This window comes from Copadichromis virginalis, linkage group LG6, assembly GCF_057382275.1.
Source record: "Copadichromis virginalis isolate Kocher_CV1m ecotype Utaka linkage group LG6, C_Virginalis_male_GT1.1, whole genome shotgun sequence".
Classification (NCBI taxonomy): domain Eukaryota; kingdom Metazoa; phylum Chordata; class Actinopteri; order Cichliformes; family Cichlidae; genus Copadichromis; species Copadichromis virginalis.
In genome coordinates, this window is record NC_140623.1 from 27508742 (window position 1) to 27527521 (window position 18780).

At 40.3% G+C, this 18780-nt stretch overlaps 1 protein-coding gene across 2 annotated transcripts in view; it reads right to left on the reverse strand.

The window, feature by feature from the left end:
* LOC146707968 (phospholipid phosphatase-related protein type 5-like) overlaps positions 1 to 18780 on the reverse strand; it is a 66482-nt gene that overhangs the window by 39406 nt on the left and 8296 nt on the right. For both annotated transcript variants that reach the window (XM_085459618.1, XM_085459619.1), the window contains exon 3: positions 36 to 224. In XM_085459618.1, the coding sequence (XP_085315744.1) occupies positions 36 to 224 (189 nt within the window). The remainder of the gene's footprint in view (positions 1 to 35; positions 225 to 18780) is intronic.

Consider the following 18780-nt stretch of genomic DNA (forward strand, 5'->3'; position numbering starts at 1 on the left):
ATCTTTTTTTTAATTTAAGTTGAAAACAGACTCACCGTCACAGTGGGTATGGCGGTGGCGAGAGAGTAGACGAGGACAGGTGGAGCCTTGCTGTTTTCTTCTGGTCCTGGGTACGGCTTGGAGTAAGCTTTGTCAAAGCAGAAGAAGCCCTGGATGTGCACGGGGAACGTGTCTGTGTACTCAAAGTAGTACGCCAACAGAACGGTCCCTGCCATGATGACCAGCTGAAAATAAAACATATTGGTTCCAGCTTTAGGATTGGATCCACAGGAGAGTGTAGGAGTTGGGAAAGAGAAGACAGCCGTAAAGAAGAGAAGTGGAAAATACTGTTGCGGGTTTTTTTTTTTTTTTTTAAAGAAAAGGGGGAAAAAAGAAGAGATTTTTCCTCCACAGAGCAAAATGATGGATGCTTCCGTAATGTGTAAAATGAATCAAGTGTGCATGGAGAGATAGCGAGGGAGGAGGATGACAGGGAGGGAGGAAAGGAGGGAGAGTGAGGGAGGGAGGTAAAGATAGAGACGGAGGGAGGCAAATAAGGAGAAAGACAGATAGAGAGAAGAATGAGAGCAATGAGGGAGACAGTGTGAGAGAGAGAGATCCCTTCAGCTGTGTCAGTATGCTGAGTGGGAGGGTAAAGAAACAAATGGAGAGCGATCAAAGAAAAAAAAGCTGTATGGAGGAACAGAAGAAGAGCTGAAGAAGGGCAGGAGAGAGAGTGGAGGGTGAGACACAGAGAGGTGAAAAAGAGCAGAATAGTGAGGAAGGAGCAGGCAACAGGGTACATGAGTCTGCATAACTTTGTGCTACTCTGACATTTATAAAATATCAGATTTATGCAAAGCAGGAGCTGTGAAGCATAAAATATGACCTTCATTGCTGTTAAAACATAAATAATAAATAAGCATTTCAAAGCAGATCGTATGTATGTGAGGGAGAAGACAGGAAGAGGCGATGATAAACATAGAACACATCAAAAAATGCGAGATATTCTCCCAAGATGAGACAGATGCACAAGTTCTAATTATTCATTTATACTCCAGTAAACAGCACACAGACGCTCTTTGCAGGAAAAAAAAGTGACTGCAGTGCGAGCTCCTGTAAATTTGCAACTGAAAACTGGAGGTTTGTGCAATATTAGCTTGCCCTCGCAGATCGGCCCGAAACAAAAAAAACTGCAAATGAAAAAGGAAAATGTGAGTTTAAATATAGAGAGCTGCTGATTAGTTTCCTCTTAAGCTGCAGCCTAAATGCTTGCTAGATGGACTTGCATTGTATGCGAAGGACAAATTTATCAGCAGCAAAACATGAGGAGCCTCTGCTGGCAGGCTGAGCTGGTTTGCAGCTTCAGGGACAGTGAGACAAGGAGCAAATTGTAGCGGTTTTTGTGGCTGTCACTAACAATTTCTTATTTTACTTGAAGAAAGTTTTACTATTTAGCATTTGCACATTAACAAAATATAAATGAACAAATTAATCATGTGATGAGATCCTTGGTTTTCAACCACAACAACAGAGTACTACATCATAAGTCAAAGCAGATCTTAAGAAAGGACCCCAGCTGAGAGTTAATAATTATTACAGCTTATTAATGATTTCCTAGGTTTGTTTGTTTTTGATTATGTGCTGGACTTCAGAGTTTTCCGGTTGGTTACATTTCAGTTATGCTGCCTCATCTATGTCTTGTTAAGTCTCTATGTGTGCTTGGTGTTTAGTTACTTCCTGTTTTTTTTTTTTGTCTGTTTGGTTTTGTGGGACGTTATCACTTTTTCTTCCCCTTGTGTTTTTTTTTTCTATTCAATTAACCCATGTCTTGTTTCCCCCCGCTGTGTCCTCTATCCCTGTTACCTTGTCTGTATTTGTTTTGGGGTAGGAGTAGTTTTAATGTTTTATTCTGTGTTTTTTAGTGGTTTAGTTTATACCATGTTTTTTGTATACATTTTGCATGCATGCTTTTATTCTGAAGTTTTTCTTTTACTTCCTACCCACACCTTAATCAAAAAAAAATTATCTGCACCTGCTAGTGCTGCATAAAAGATGGGAGGTGAGGGCAGTCAGACAGAGGTGGCACAGAGCATATGCAGAGGTGGTACAAGCATGAAGATGGCAGAGCTTCACAAGAGCAACAGGATGGATTGGCCAGATGGATGCCAATGAGATTGGCCCTGGAATTGTCTGTGGAACTGGTGCTGGATGTAGTGGAGGAGTTGGAACCAGTAAGAAGGCCTTTCCCAGTGTGATACGACTGGTGAAGAGTGACTTCTGTGATGTTTGGTGCTAGAGCATGTGTTTCAAGACTTCTGCATGTCGTCTGTATAAAAGGGACATCTAGCTCGCCGTTAGTTTTTCCATTTTTTGAAATGCTCTACTCTTGTGTTATTGTAAATAAATGACGTTAACCGCTACGCTTGAGTTTTGTACTCCTTGGCTAACACTGCCCTCATATTTTTAGCTGCTCTCCACCTGATGGAAAAGGACCTCCCCTCATTACATATTTAAGCTTTCAGTTTTCCCATGTTCCTTGTTGTGTCGAACTGGTGAGTTTCACTGTGTTTCTTCATTACATCTCTGTTTGGATTACTGGACTTTTCTCTTTTCTCGCAGCATAAAACATGTTACAAAGCTCAGTTTTCTAGCTTACCATGAGATCTACTACCAGAGGTTTTAAATGCACGTAAGTGATCAAAGTTGGTGTGCTTAAAAGAAAAATGGCACGCCTTCTTTCATTCATCTATCAGGTGGTGTTAATGAACAAAATGGGGTCTGGGTACATTCTTACGCAATACCTCATGTTGCCGTAAAAGTAAACTGCTGAACTGCTGTCATATTAGTGATATCAATAGTGTAGGTTTAAAAGAAAATCAGGCAGGAAGCCCAAATCTCAAATATATTTATTGATTATGGAGATAGTCCATAATAAATGGGGTTTTATGGAGCTCCAGTAAATGTAGTCTTCCCTGAAGTTGAAATGCAGCCAAATTTGGTGCAATGGGATTACTAAGTGAACAGGCTCTCTGCCATTTCAAGAAAAGCAGTTTTATTAAAACTTATACTTCCTGTAGTTCATATATATTTCATCTTCACGATCCTTGCAACTCAGAGAAAAGGAGAAACTCACATTAAGTGTGACTTTCACACAAGTGTAACATGTAGACAGGATGCTGTGGTGGACAGATGGGTTGACAAAATACTGGATTTTACACAAAGTCCTTTATTTTTACTTTCTGATTCACTTATTTAGTTTTACTTCACATAAACATAAACCCTAAAAGCTACTACTCACTGCATTTCAGTGAAGCATCATGAAATCCTCAACAAAGTTGGAAGTGCAACGTGCTTCACTGTGTATATAACCCCATGCATCGTGCCATAGACACTGATGGGCACCTTGCACATGTCTTTGAGAAGTTAGTCACTTGTAAATGTGCTGGCTGTAGCAACATCTTGGAGACCAGTTAATGAGTGCTGTGGATTCCCGCAGTCTCAGCTGACTGTTGAGCAAACTCGCTGTTGTGTAAAGACTTCAGGGAGTCACCTGGCAAGGCAAACATGCCATCTACAAAACTCTTGCTTTAACTTCCTGCATATAATGTAACTTCAACTACACACAGAGCAAAAGATGCTTAACATGTTGAGTGCTTTTAACCGAAAGCTTCTAAAATGCTATTTCAGTTTATGCGACAATGTCAAGCAGACTTGCATTTATTCATTTGAAATGAAGAGATGTGCTGAAGGAGCTTCATCTTCTTTTACAGCACCAAAAGAGAAAGGTTTCACAGTGGCAGATGGCTGGAAAAGTGACATAACACTGAGAAACGTCCTCCAACACGTTTATGCTCTTCAGAAAACAGAGAGCCCACACGGATTAATGCTATGGGAAGGGGAGGCTTGTTATGTCTTAGATACTATTCTGCTTTATTACACAGAAAGGAGCACTGAAGATGGGATGGAGAGGGTGACCTAATTTAAACATTCATTACACACCCAGCTCTGCTGTCTGATCTGCAAGTCTACACGTTTCTCTTCAGTGTTTTTGTAAACAGTTATTGAATTTCAATGAATGGATTCCCTTCATGAGCAACAAGATCAAATAATTGATCTGTTCCTGTTGGCAATATGCAGACGTAATCTACATAACTCTGTTTATGGGAGACGTTTCACTGAGGGTCCCAAATGAAGAGAGCATCATCACGTAGGCCATTCGAGCGAAATCTTTAAAAAACACACACAGCCTGTAGTTTATATATAGACCAATAATATCAAGCAACTTATTCCTCCATGGTTTTTTCGTTTCCCTTTACATGAGCTTTGTGTGTGTGTTTGTGTTTCAGTATGTGGGTGTGTTTCCGTGAGTGTCTGTGGGCATGTGGGTGCATTCCCATGTCTGAGCAGGAACTCTGACACAGATACGCTGTGTTGAACATTTCTTTCCATCATCCATTTCTCTCTTCTGCCCGAGCAACAGAAGGCTTGAGGCAGGGAGGTGTAGATAGTGGGAGAAAGAGAGCGAGGGAGGTCTGCGAACAACCATCAAAGTTTAAAAAACGTTTGAAAACAACCGCAGAAAACCTCCCTGGGAGATTACGCGTCATTTTGGTATCTACTTTTGCTCTACGCAACCGTCAGTGTTTGTGTACTATATGTCCCATCAGACTTATACATCGTGTACTATAAGAATTAAGCATCATGTTTGCTTGTAGTCAGAACATTCAAATGGGGGGTAATTTTCACGAGAAAGTCAAAGTAGATCATTGCAAGCCTTACGGGATTTCAACACTTCAACGGCTCTGGACCTACCTATCCCCTTACTTTCCTGGCTTTGTGTGTGTGTGTGTGTGTGTGTGTGTGTGTGTGTGTGTGTGTGTGTGTGTGTGTGTGTGTGTGTGTGTGTGTGTGTGTGTGTGTGTATGAAGGGGGTATATCAAGGTGTTCACAAGCCAGTCTCTCCAGTGTCCTTGGTCCTGAATATGACTGAAGCCTGAAGCATCTCACCTAGGGGGCATGATGTAAGGGGGGTTTGAAGCCCAAGTAATCCCAGCAGCTATACTGTCTAAGGCAACTTGCCCCTGGTAAGATTTCCCAAAACAAAATGTATTCTGATTGAGAGGCCAGACTAAGTGCAATTCAAAAGACTCCTGTGACAATGATACCTAATACCCACCCGGGGTATTAGGGAGGAGCTCACTCACGACCACCAGGTGTCCAAACCTTAGTCCATGGGGCCCTTTAAGGACTAAGCCAGAGCAACCTGCATAGGCCCATCCTCCTCTGGGCCATTCAGCAGCAAGAGCAGCCAAAGAGGTCGTGTGCTTTGTGGACTGGGTTGGGGTCAAAAGCTCTTGGTCTCTGCTAAACCACTCCCCAGTTTCTAAAACTGGCTAAAAGTTCTGCATTTGGACAGATTGAAATTCTTGAGTAATTAAAGTTCGTTAACTTGGTAAAAACAGGAAATATACATAGTATTCCTACTGATTACAAATTCAGAGGTGATATATAACATTTAATCCATCTTTATTACACACAAACAAGAAACCAAATCCCTGCATATTCCGCAGGCACTGCCAGTTTGCCGTAATATCTGTAAAGGTCAAAGCAACTTCAAGTTGATGGTTTCTAATTAGCATCGAGGAACATCCTGCACAAGTTACCTTGGAATATTAATTTGCATAAAATTATTTCTAAAGCATCATGAACAGCACTGATGAATTAAAGTTGGTAGTAAGGGTGGTAATGAAGGGCTATGGCAAGCCAAATGTCATTCTGTCACAAGTCATCTTCACACATGCTCTTTAACCAGGATACTGCCGTTGTAAATTCATTAACATCTTTGCTACAATAGTAACCAGTAGAAGTGCTTAAATTTTGATTTTTTACACAGTAAGTCTTCCTTGCAGCCACTGAAAATAAATGTCTTCTTTATTGCCCCAATACGTCGCGACTCTGGCACCCTTTGAATCCAGTCGGTCCACCTGTTTGTCCCACTTAAAGGAGTGCTCACCAGATGGTCCACACCTTCCCCTTTCAATTCTGTCCTCATTTTTGTTCAGGGTGTACACACATAAGACCTCCGCCTAATTCTCACATACAAAATAAAACAAAATGTTTTATTTCCTTTTTTTAAAATTTTTAAAGTAGCATACTTAAATTTTTTGTTAAAATGTATCTTGCACTAGATTTATATCTGCTACTTGTAAATGTTCAATGTTTCTCTTAGTAATTTATCAGCTCTTTGTTAAATTCTTTAGAGGCTATTTGGGAAACTCGCCTGGAAATAGAAATAAAGCATGGTGAAATTGTAATGAAACACAGACAGAACCAGGCTTAAGAGCTGCATTCACACAAAAGTCCTCCTAATCAAACAATAAAATATGTAATTTTTGCACGCCTTCAAGAACAACAACTATCATGTGGAGGATAAGACAAAAATTCAAATTAATTCACTTTCATTTTAAGAAATGTGACGGTAGAGTGCAGAATGGGTGAGCGACAACAACTCACTGCTGTAAACATGAAATGTCTCCAAAAAACTGCAAATACATGACAACACAAAGCCAGTAATGCTAGACCTCAAAGTCCAAAGAGATGCTCAAATGTGTGCCAGCCCCAACCAAGCAGCCAGAGCCTGAATTTTCAACAGGTCACCGAAGCAGAGATGAACAGGCTCGCGCAATTGAAAATAGTACAGTAAATGTTGCCCTTCTCTTTAATATGAGCACTGTTGACACAGCATTTTGAAGTGCTCTTTGTGTTTGCTTTTATCAGGTCTGCTGGTGGCTCAGTAGAACAACACTAAAAGGATGACCTTGTGTATCCTCGTCTTATTTTCAGAGTATTTGTGCACAAGCATTTGTGCGGATATTTAGCAATACGTAAGGTTTAATGTTAATATTATGAATTGCTAAGCAAACCAACATCACTCAGGTGGTAAATAAGAGTGATGCATAAGTAGAATGATTTACTTTCTGAAGGGGATAAAGTAAAGTAATGTGTAAGCACCTGTAGCGCTTCCCTCAGGGAAGCGCTACAGGTGCATCAGCACAAAAACCCACAGACTCAAAAACAGTTTCTTCCCCAAAGCCATAACTGACCTGAACTCACACATGCACCGATAACACAGCCCCCCCCCCAAATTTTTTTATTCCCACTTCCTCTATGGACCACCACTGTGCAATACCAATTCTATGTGCAATAACTCAACTGTATATACACAACACTATTTATTACATATTACTTTTTTTTTTTAAACGGCTTGCATATTTGTACATTATATGTATATATATATATCTTTTTCTCTATGTTAATACTGTCCATATGTATATAGCGCTGCAGAACTGTACCCCCCCCAGCATGTTTACACTGAGTAGGAGATGCTCTGTATCTCATTGTACAACTGTATAGTGACAATAAAGGCATTTTATTCTATTCTATTCTATTCTAATGATAGTGTGCCAAGAGTAGAGTGACAAGTTGCTGGTTTACTGTGTATTATATATATTCTATAAGAAATGAATCCACATAATCATAGTGTCAAGAGGGCAGAGAAAGTCTGTGGCTATCACATATGTTATCACAAAAAAGGGTCTAAATAAATTTGCTTGTTATCTTCTCTGAATGTGAAAATTAGCAGTTGGTTTTATGCCACAAAGCGTGTTCCTTTCACTGCTCTGTCAGTCTGTTTCAAGAGATGTGAAATTAATCTTTCAAAGACTATAAAGGATAAAACACTAAAGCCTCGAAACATTGAATGCCAGTTCAACGACAGGAAATAAGACAATGGCTTCTGTTCACATATTTTAAAAAAAAATTCAAATATGACGAAACTAAATATTTCATGCATTTTTTAAGTCTTGGTGGACACTGAGGTTTGAAAGGCTTACTGTCATGCAAACACAACTATATGCTTGTAAATCTTTGAAATAAGAACGTACAGCCGTACTGTACTGCACAGTAAATATCATAGCACAGCCAGGAATTGGCATCCCTGTTTATGAATCACATAGATTTGTTATTTCTAGCCTGCTGCTTCAGAATCTGGAACAATGTTGCCAGCAGAAATGATGATGAAAAAAAGGGATTGCACTGTTATGCAATAAAACCCAATTTGATTTAGATACTAAAATCTGTCAGGATAAATTTAGCCATGGGATTAAATCAGATTTGTAAATTGCAAAAGATTCAAGAGCTTGACCTCTTTCCATCTGACCCAGTAAACTGAAATCACTTATCAGACCATGTAATTAAGACTTAATGCTTACACCTCTGCACTTCAAAGGGAGAAAAAGCAAGAAATCAAAGAGACTAATATGGGACTCGTGACAGAAAATGAGGAAAATCTCCTTCCCCTAAAAGCCCTTTAACTGGAAAGGGGGAAATGAAATGTGACAATAATGGTGCATTATGGGTAGGGAAACTAGAGGTGAAAATAGAGTGGGCATCACTAATGTCTCCTGGGGCCAAACTGTGAGTTCGCACATAACTGCTGCATGTCTACCGTCGGCCTGTGTGGAGCAGCCAGATGGCAGAAAAGTCAACTGCTAAAGTCAAACATGTTTACAGGAGGTGAGAATGTGTGGATGGAGGCTGGTGACGAGATGACAGCGTCCTGCTGCAAGAAGACAAATGTCACAGGGCTCAGGATGAACTGGAGGCATGCTGCTGCTTTTTGCTAACAGCAGGTCTGCAGTGTTTTTAAATGAATATACACTCTATACTATAACTGAGTCATAATGAGCACGGGTGAGGCTGGGTAAGCCTACATTTAAGAGATAATTTTCTATATTTAAGTATGGTTTTGCACATTTGAAACTTCATTTATATAAATTAGTTATGTTGTTTTTAATTTTTTTGAGTCATGCGTATTAGTTGCACCTGATGTAAATGTTCTGCAATAAAATCTACTTTGGAAAAGTCTAATTCCTTTGCTTCCAAGGAGCCAGACTTTATTGTAATTGTTTTAATGTGCTCTTAGTTCTCCAGGCTTTCTAACTGAATGCTTTTTCCCCACTAATTTTCAGTCCAGGCTGTAGTTTTTATGTCATTTATCACTGACCCATGAATCATTCAAGCATGAAAAAGCCCCCTAACTGGAAGGATGAAGTAGTATTGGATCTCCAAATAACAGAAAACTTAGCAGCCTGTTGCAAAAACACAGCATTTGTTCCCAATTATTTAAACGAATCTACAAAAAATGCCAAACATAACACAGTTTGACAGGCATATAATAGTATTTTTGCACTAACAAGGTGATTCCCAAATAGCTATTAGCTGCAAACTTGGCAAATCTCAGCACATTGTGCAGTGTGTCCTTGGCAGGCCTAAAAAGCTATCTGCAGCAGATAAACAGCATCTGGAAGTCATGTCCTTAAGAAATAGGAAAAGAAATCCAGCAAAGACCTGACACAGGACCTGAAATATTTAGCTCTACTGTTGACTGAAGCCTCATCAGAAATGGTTTTAGTGGAAGGGTGGGCATCCCTTGTTAAGGAAGGGAAGCAGGGAGAAAAGGCTGAGGTATGGCAAATTACTCAAGAAAAAAAATCAGCAGTCACAGATCTTTTAAAGCTGAAAATTGTCGTCATCAACATATCCATATATACAGAAGACGGCAGAAGTGAGTGTCTATCTGTAAAACACAGTGGAGGCTCTGTCATAGTTTCTGGCTGCTTCTCAGGCAGTGGTGTTGGAGACGTTAAAAACTGATGAATTATGAATGCAGAAAAGTACAAGCAGATCTTGATCCATCATGCAATATCACCTGAAAAGCATCTGACTGTCAACAGCTTCATTTGTTAGCATGACAATGATCCAAAACACACAATGAAACACTATCAATCATGGATTGGCCTTCCCAGAGCCCAGACCTCAACATTACTGAAGCAGTGTGATCTTGACAGAGAACAGAACAGCAGCCAACATCCAAAGAAGAGCTTTGAATCACCTCCAAGAAACGTGGAGAATTATTCCTGAAGACTATTTAAAGAAATAAGAAGAAAGCTTTCCCAATAGAGTTAAGGCTGTGTTGGAGAAAAAAGACATCAAATATTTAATTTCAAGCTTGTTAAAACGATAAAAAATCTGTTTTTGTCTTATATAAAATATGCATCTAAGCACCTGTTTCACTAACTTGCTACATACATTTTCTATTTTCCTAGCTTCATATAAATAAATGAGGGGTAGTGCAAGAGTTTTACATCACAATGTATGCTTTTAAAGGGAAAGTTTAACCCATAATCAAATTTACTTACATTTGTCCTCTGACTGCCTCCCTCAGCTGACTGGTAATATTGGCTTCTTTTAACTGGCGGATGCAGACAGATAACTGTTTCTAAATGAAACATATCACGGTACAATTATCATTTAGTTCTATTATATTAAAGAGAAAGCAAACATTTTTGCAGCAGATACCTGCAAAACCAGACAACCCACACCAAAGCAGTCTGTGTGAATGAACATCACAACAGGGCAGAAGAAAAATATGTAAATTTAGTTAATAAGGAAATTATTATCTTGATTCTTTGTTGTGCTGTTCCTTTAATCTTTCATTGAATTGTTAAATACATTAGGTCCTCAATAATACCTCCTTTAACCTCGACCACAGTTATATACATAATATAACTGAATGAACATATTTTAATAATGTCACCAAAAACAAATGATTATGATCTCTGGCACACATTAGCCTGTGAAGGTGTTTCTCATAAAGTGGCTGCAAAATGTTTAACCTTCTTCTTATTATATGTTACTAAACAGCTAAATGTTCTGTTTTTTTTAATGTGCCAACATTAATCAGCCACAATTAAAAACACATCCACACAAATTAACCTCTAAACCAAAAGCTGGCATCTTCAGCTGAAACGCTTTTTATATTTGCATGGCTTCAGTTGACTTCAGAGTTACAACACACATCACAGAGCCTCACTGAAAACATTTCATCTAAATTAGAGTGAGACGAGGCAGCAACACCTCTCCTGTTTTCCTGATGAGCGACATGATTACTCGCTCACGTGATCGGAGCCACTAAATATTTTACAGCGGCTGAGATCTCGATCTGTGCGTCTCTATGAGATTCAGCAGATTTCCAGATAAAAAAAAGCAAAGGTGTTGGGCGCATGCAGCCTCTGGGACAGAAACAGCTCAAGTAGAGCACCAATACGATGCATCGCAGGGACACTGCCCCTTAAAAACATATTTGTTAAATAGATGAGTGTGATTATATGAGATAACAAAGTAAAAAAAAAAAAAAAAACTCACTAAAGGAAATCATAATCAGCATGGATAACAAGCAAATAAATGGCCTTGACTGCCGCCTGGTGTCACTGGGTTGTATTACAACACACTGAGCAAGAGGACTACAAGATGGATTAGATGGAAAACCTTGGTCAAGCCAGAGGGATAGAGCCTTTAAGAGAGCACTGGGAGAAGCAGCAGAGGGTTAGGGTTAGTGGAAGTGGAAGAAGATAAACAGACAGATAAAAGAGATAATGAGACATTAGTACATCACAGAGTGCGGCCGGGCAAAGCCGCTGGGAAATAAAACTAGGAGTGGAAGCGGGGAGGAGGGGAAAACAGGGGAGAGGAGGTGCAAGAGAGTAAATGAGGATATATGAGAGAGTGAAAGAGGGTGAAGTGGAGAGTGAGGTAAAATACAAAAAGGGAACAAGGGAAATGAAGAGGATCAAAGCAGGCGTTCAGTTTTTTGTGGCGAGGTGGGGGGGGGGCACCCACATGTCCTCCACTCTTTTCCCTGTCTCTCTCTCTCTCTCTCTCTCTTTTCTCCCAGTGCTTTTGTTTCTCTTATGGGTTTATTTATCTTAAAATCGCCCCCCCCCCCTTCCCCGTCATCTGTCAAAAACATCTTTCCTCAATAATTTTCAAACCCACGCTTTCTGTGTCTCCCCTTCTCGCTGCATTTCCTTTTATGTCTCTCAATCATCCTCACTGTCAAAACATCTTTGTCTCTCTGTGTCCACAGTCTCTCACTGGCTCCCTCACCCCTGTCTCTCTCTTTCTCTCCCCATAGCAAACAAATGCATTTAGAGCTTCCTCGTGCCAGTGGACTACATATCCATGAATAGTGCGTTTAAATGTTCACTGCTACACACCAAAGAACAATCACATAATTGTATGAAATCCCCAGTCCTCAAGCACACATGCCCCCGCATCTTACAAACAGGGAGGAATAAAAGGAAGAGGCTCACTCGCACAAACACGCTGCCAGAATAAAAGCCTACAGTGCAGTTAAAGGTTTTTATGCCAACGCTATCTTGCTTATGAATATACACATGTATTTGCTTTTTTTTTTTTTTTTTTAAATAAACAGTTATTTGACATGCATCCCCCTTTTCTATTGTTACTTCAGCCTTTAAAAAAACAGCACTTTTGCAGAATAATTTAAATCTAACTTGATTTTAACGTGTTCTGGAAAAAGTGTGTACAATTTAGAATTTAAGCCGAATCTATTTAGAGCTACATGGATAACCAGCACTGAGAGCCAACCTCTATATCTGACTCCTGTAATTACATGTAACATGAATAGAAGGAAGAGTTTGTAAAGACTATATCTTAGATACAGATTTTATTGAAAGTCTCATTCCAGCATCTTGTTGTTCTATTTCTAAAACAGTTAGCTCTGATGCCGCTGGCCAGATATTCAGCTACTCTACTGATTACCTGCAGATGACAGGGACCTACAGTATATTGTGATATCCATACAGTACAGGATCTCTATCACCCCCCCCCCCCCCCCACATCCCTTTCTTCCTCCCTCCCTAAAGGGATAAAAGGTGGGAAGCAGCGCAGCTAACAAGTGTTTCAAACATCCACCCAGAATATTGAGAAATCCCAGAGCAGCAGACAGGTGGGCAGGTGCTATTCATGGAGTCAGAGAGATAACGAGGAGAGAACTAGGGAGAGAATGATGTGCCAGTGAACTGTTACAGTGTCTTCATGGGAGTATGTGTGTGTCTTGAGGAGGGAGGGGACATAAAAAAAAAATTAATCTGTGCAGGCACTTTTTCATCACCCAAAAATTACCAGGAAACTATGACGCTCTAGTGTAAAGGTAATGTGCTCAGAGATGTTATGAAACTGAATTAATTTTTTTCTTATCTTTCCTTTGTGGCATGAGGAAATGTTGATTGTGAATAAATGGATCATAACAAAGTTAAAAAGAAGTTAATGGCAATCATTAGCACTATTACAAAATGACTTACGGGGATGTACAGTACTTTAGCAATAACGTTTAATCTACTGGAGCGTTTTAATTTAAGTAAAGCTGGACTGAAAGCACATATGAAAAGGAACACTAATGGAAAAGGTAATGGGGACCCTCTATGCTCTTTTTAATTTCTGTCATATATAAACTGACAGCAATAGATGAGATGGCCATCTCAAGCACACAGCTCTGACTCGTAAACCAACCAATCAGAAGAAAACTGGGTTATTCTACAGTCATAAGGAAAACTGTGGTTGGACCAAAAGAATTGTGACTTGTGATCTGGCGATATTGTTACCTTTGAAATGCGGTCTTCAAAGCAGCTTTGGTGATGACAGCGATAACACAGAGACAGTCTGATGTCAGTTTACAATTAAATGGGTCAAGGTGGCAATTACTTGCAATCTGTTTTTAAAATACAGTGAATAACTATGAGAAATGGTTGAAAATTGCAAATTTGTTGCTGTCTGTTCCAAATCTGTTTCCGTCTACATACACAAAGAGATTCAGACAGAACCTCATATAGCTGAAAACTTCAGAAATTCCTCCACAAATAGTTTAACTGCAAAATGACATAGGCGAACGACATGGTTTGACATAGGAGCAAAACCAGTGGGCAACAAATTGAGTCAGGTCCCCTTTTACGCAGATGCCTGTCACAGATGATTTGCACTCAGTGGTGCAGACTGGATTAGGTCAGTTGCAAAGGCTGGGCAATCTGTCTGCATTTATAAATTAGAAGGCAATTATTTGCCAACCTTTGCCAATCTAAGAGGGACTGATCAACCAATCGTTGATGGAGACCTTAAAAGACGAGAAGCTAAAGTGGCTTGTTTCAGGCAAGACTTCAGTACAGGTTAAACAGGGATTGTTTTGAACTGGGAATCATGCAAAGCTGCTGCAATAGAGCCTAGTCATGTTTATTACTTTGTATCTGAGAAAATATTGTGTTTCTTCTTCCTAGCACAAATGAACCAAAAAGAAATATTTAGAAAAAAGCAAACGATATATCAAGCACGTTGCCTGAAGGTAGAAGATGTACTGAGATGATATCATACCCAGCAGGGACTGTGGATGAAGTGAGCGCATGTAAGGAGAAGGCTTTGGTGGAGGCAAGTGTTGGTCTGATGTATTAGCAACACTGTTTATTATTAAAGCAAACTAGGCTAGGCTAGAGAACTTGTTTTTAAAACCTGAAACGATAAAAAGATGCTAGATTTGTGTCTGTCCTGAATAACATAACATATTAAGAAGCAAACTGATGCCGGGGCTGAATCCAACAAGATGGACAAAACAAAACAGAAGTTTGCTCTGTCTTTGTCAGGATCAGTACTGCCCCCAGAAATTATGGTGATATTTATGCTCTGTGTTTCTAAAAGGGATGAAACCATGTATTTGGAATGTGTTCAGTGTCTCTATTTTTCTGAATACTGAAAATATCAGAAGGAGCAAGTCTTTTTGAGACCAGAGATCTAAATTATGATTAGGCGAGCACTCCACTGTTTTAGCACTGCATTGTAACACTGTCAGAGATGGACAAAGGATCAAAACAGATGCAGCAGATTCAGAGATTTAAATTTTTCATTCTTGTCGCACTCAAACAACAACCGGCTCAGTGACATCACTTCAGACAAGTCATTTCACGCAGCTCCCTCTGAGACACAAAAAGGCTTTGCACAACTTTTTTACATATGCACGAACACTCCCCAATGCATGTAAACAAACCGAAGCGTAAAAACAGCAGTGCTTAACCAACCAAGAGCCTAAATATTAAAACTTTTGTCTTGCTTCGGATGCTAGAAGTGAAAACTGTTTCGCTAGAAAGGAAAAGCAAAGACATCTGTGAATGTTTTGAACTTTCAGTATCAAGAAAATTTGTGACTTGCAAGATATCCTCAGTATGTTTTAGGATTGAGGATGTAAATTATTACAGTTGCATATAAATGCACCTATTTATTAAAACTAAAATAAATAGCCTCACTGACCTCTTTAAATTTGACTTTGGATTTGGCAAGATTGTTGTTGCCTAATGGGCGGTGGTTTAATGAGAATGGTCCAGAGAAATCAGTTCTCTGGGCACAGATGCTTTGATTATGCCAGAGGAGAATTAGCAGACTCCTTTGAGTTGACAAGAACGCAACGGTAACTTGTTACAAACTCGGCGTCCAGAAGAGAATCAACACAGAATGTCAAACCTCGAAGAAGATGGGCTACAGCAGTGCACCCCAGGGCAGCTGTTGCTACAATGTAGCTTGCCATCACCAGTGTGTGAATGTGTGTGTGAATGGGTGAATGACTGAATGTAGTGTAAAGCACTTCAGGGTCCTTAGGGACTAAGTAAAGCGCTACACAAATACAGGCCATTTTCCATTTACAGCAGCGGAAGACCACACTGCATGTCACTCCTATGAGCTAAGAACAGAAAGCTGATGCTACAATTCACATGAGGTCACCAAAATTGGAAAATAGAAGGCTGGAAAAATGTTGCCCTGTCCAGACCAAATTTCTGATGGAACAATTAAATCGTTGGGTCAGAATTTGATGTAAACCACATTAAAACATGTCTTGTATCAGTGGTTCAGGATGGTGATGGTGTAATTGTGTGGGAGAATTCTTTTCTTGCCACACCAACTGAGCATTGTTAAACACCACACCCGACCTGCGTATTGATGCCCACCATGTCCAACACATCAAACTATGTCCATCTAGTGATGGACTGAGCTTCTCAAACTGGTTTCTTGAACACAACAATAATTTCCCTGGACTCAAAAGACCTCCACAGTCACCAGATCTCAATCAAACAGAAGACCTTGGGATGTGGTAGAACAGGAGATCATCGTGGGTGTGCAGCCAACTATGATGTTGCCATGTGGACATGGACCAAAATCTCTGAGGACTGTTTTCAGCACCTTGTTGAATCTATTCCATGAAGAATTAAGGCAAATTTGAAAGCAATAGAGTTTCAATTGGCTATTAGCAAGATGTATATAAATAGATGGCCTTTGAATGTATTACTGACCTTCCAAAAGTTGATTCTGTTCATCTGGACGTAGCGTTTTGTGGGGGAAACTTCTTCAGTCTCAACTGACTGCAGGTTTCCCCAATCTTATAAACAGTACATTGCATAATGACTGAAATCAGCCAAGTGAAGGAACAATGGGCTGGGAGGTCAGTTCCTTAATCCTAATTATGCAAATCTCATGACCATTGATCAACAACCACTGATCAAAGCCCACTGATCAATGGCCACGAGTATTACTGTATTATGAATATTACTGACTATTAAAAAATTACTAAGCAAACACGTACTGGTGTATGTACAGAAAAGCTCAGCTATGAGAGCTGCAAGCTGACATGAACTAACACCTCAGAGTATCATCAGACAGCATAAGCTGCAGACCTGAAATATTATGTGGTCTGATGCTGAGCAGTCTGTTTATTTTACAGAAGTTGCTATGCCACAGGAGGACGCAGCCAACGAGGCGTGAGGAAGGAGCGAAGAGGAGGAAGCTTAGCGAGCCCGAGCTGGCCGAAAAGTAAAGCTGGAAAGCCCGCGCGCACGCTTCACAAGCTGTGTGCCATGAATTAATAACCACAGCACATTAACAGTTGACAGTAATAATTATCATATTTTACTATTGTTGCAGCTGATACAACACTACTATTTGACGGCTGCAGTGAGAACAGTCAATTTATAGTCACTCCTACTTCGATACTATGTAACTCGACTTCAGTACAGATTTTCACAGTAGGCCCGCCTGGCCTAGATCACACCAAAGAACAGCCCTCCTCCCACCCACCAGTGTCTAAAGCAAGTCAGGAGCCAGTCGTATCAAAATGACTTTTTAAAGAGGATCCTTTGAAGCCGTGCCTCTGTTAGGCCCCAGACCAGCCTCTTGTGTGGCTTCACAGCTGCAGAAGCAGCATGATGCAAAAACAAAAGAGAGCAGCAAGGACGGAGAGATAGAGCGGCGAAGGAGGACGACTAATCTGCTGTCCATTATGTTGTTTTCATCACATGCAGTTTAAAGGAAAATGGTGTAAACGCTTTCTTGTTTTAACAGGAAAGTGATAGGGCCAGTTCTCACATTTTAATCAAGCAGAGGGAGAGAGAGAGGGAAAAAACAATCACTAAAGGGGGGGCGACACAAGCACGATCACAGGGGAAGAGAAATACAGACAAGCGCGGTGAGATGTGGTAGACAGGCCTTTATAAAAAAAAAGGAGTGACGAACTGACAGAGACTGACTGAGTAAGAGGAAAAGGGCCATCGCCATAAATAAAATTATAAGGAAGGAATAAAAGAGATAGAGCGGCAGACAGTGATAGAGAGACAGTTAGATTGTGCGGGAAATGAGAGAGGGAATAAGACTGGGCGTTTGGATTGAAAAGAAATGGGTAATGAGATGCTAATGTAACAACAAAGGAGAGTGTGCCCTCCGGGGGGAGCTATGCTACAGCAAGCTGCTTTAGTCTGAATGCAGCAGAGGGGGGAATTTAATTTTAAAACGCTCTTTATTAAACTACTGTAATGCACGCAGATTCATTCAGGTGCACATACAGTCATTAAAGTCAGACCAAATCTCCATCTCCAAATCCATCTCTAAGCTGAAAAAAAGAGGGGTCCTCAGAAATGGGGTAATAAGGTGGCAAAAATGGGAAGAAGCGCTCACACCCTGGTACGTAATGCCCTCCTGTCTCCATTCTGATATGAGGTAAGGTTGGGGACAAGGTCTACCGAGGACAAAATCTATCCTGAGGAGGAGCAAATGAACAAAACCAAGAGGAGCGACACAAAGAAATACCAAGAAACGATGGACACTCACGGGAAAACACGGACAGAGTGTTGGTGAAAAATGAGGAGAATAGAGACTTTGTGATAGCAGACTGGCTTTTGAGTGGGAGGAGGAGACGAAGCTTTACAATCAAAGGGGAATAATGGAGAAATCTATGGTACAGACAACGTACGGTAATTACTCAAGGGACCGAGTGCTGAATAGGAGTGATGCAGAGAGGTAAAGAATGACTGGGCAGTACTCAGGAGACCATCAAAGAGAATATAGAAGGAGGTGAAGAGCACCTGTGACAGATTCAAGCCTAGAGATATTACAAACGCACTATGAACAATTTTTTTAAAAAGGTGGAAAATCATTATAACATGTCCTCAAGAGGATCCCGAGAATGAGCGAATGCTCAATCGCAATGAATGAAAAATAAAAGCAAGCTTAAGGCCGCGTGTAAACCTGGAGGGATCGTGAGATATTTGAGCTATAAAGAGATGGAGAGGTAACTGAGGTGTGTGCGTGGAAACAGTGCAGGCTCTGTGTGTTGGCTGAGGCACAAAGAGCAGATAAAAAAAAAGTTATAGTCACATCTCAAGAGGTTGTTGTGTTTTTGAACATATAGAGAGATGAAACACAAGGCTGAGGAAAATCCCTTTGGAGTTTCAGGTGAAGAGGTTGGGTCGTGTAGAAAAGAAAGAGTCAGCTTAATTTTTTTTAAAACTGCAAATCCACAGCACTGAAATAGACTGGCGACCTGTCTAAGGTATACCCCACCTCTCAACCGAT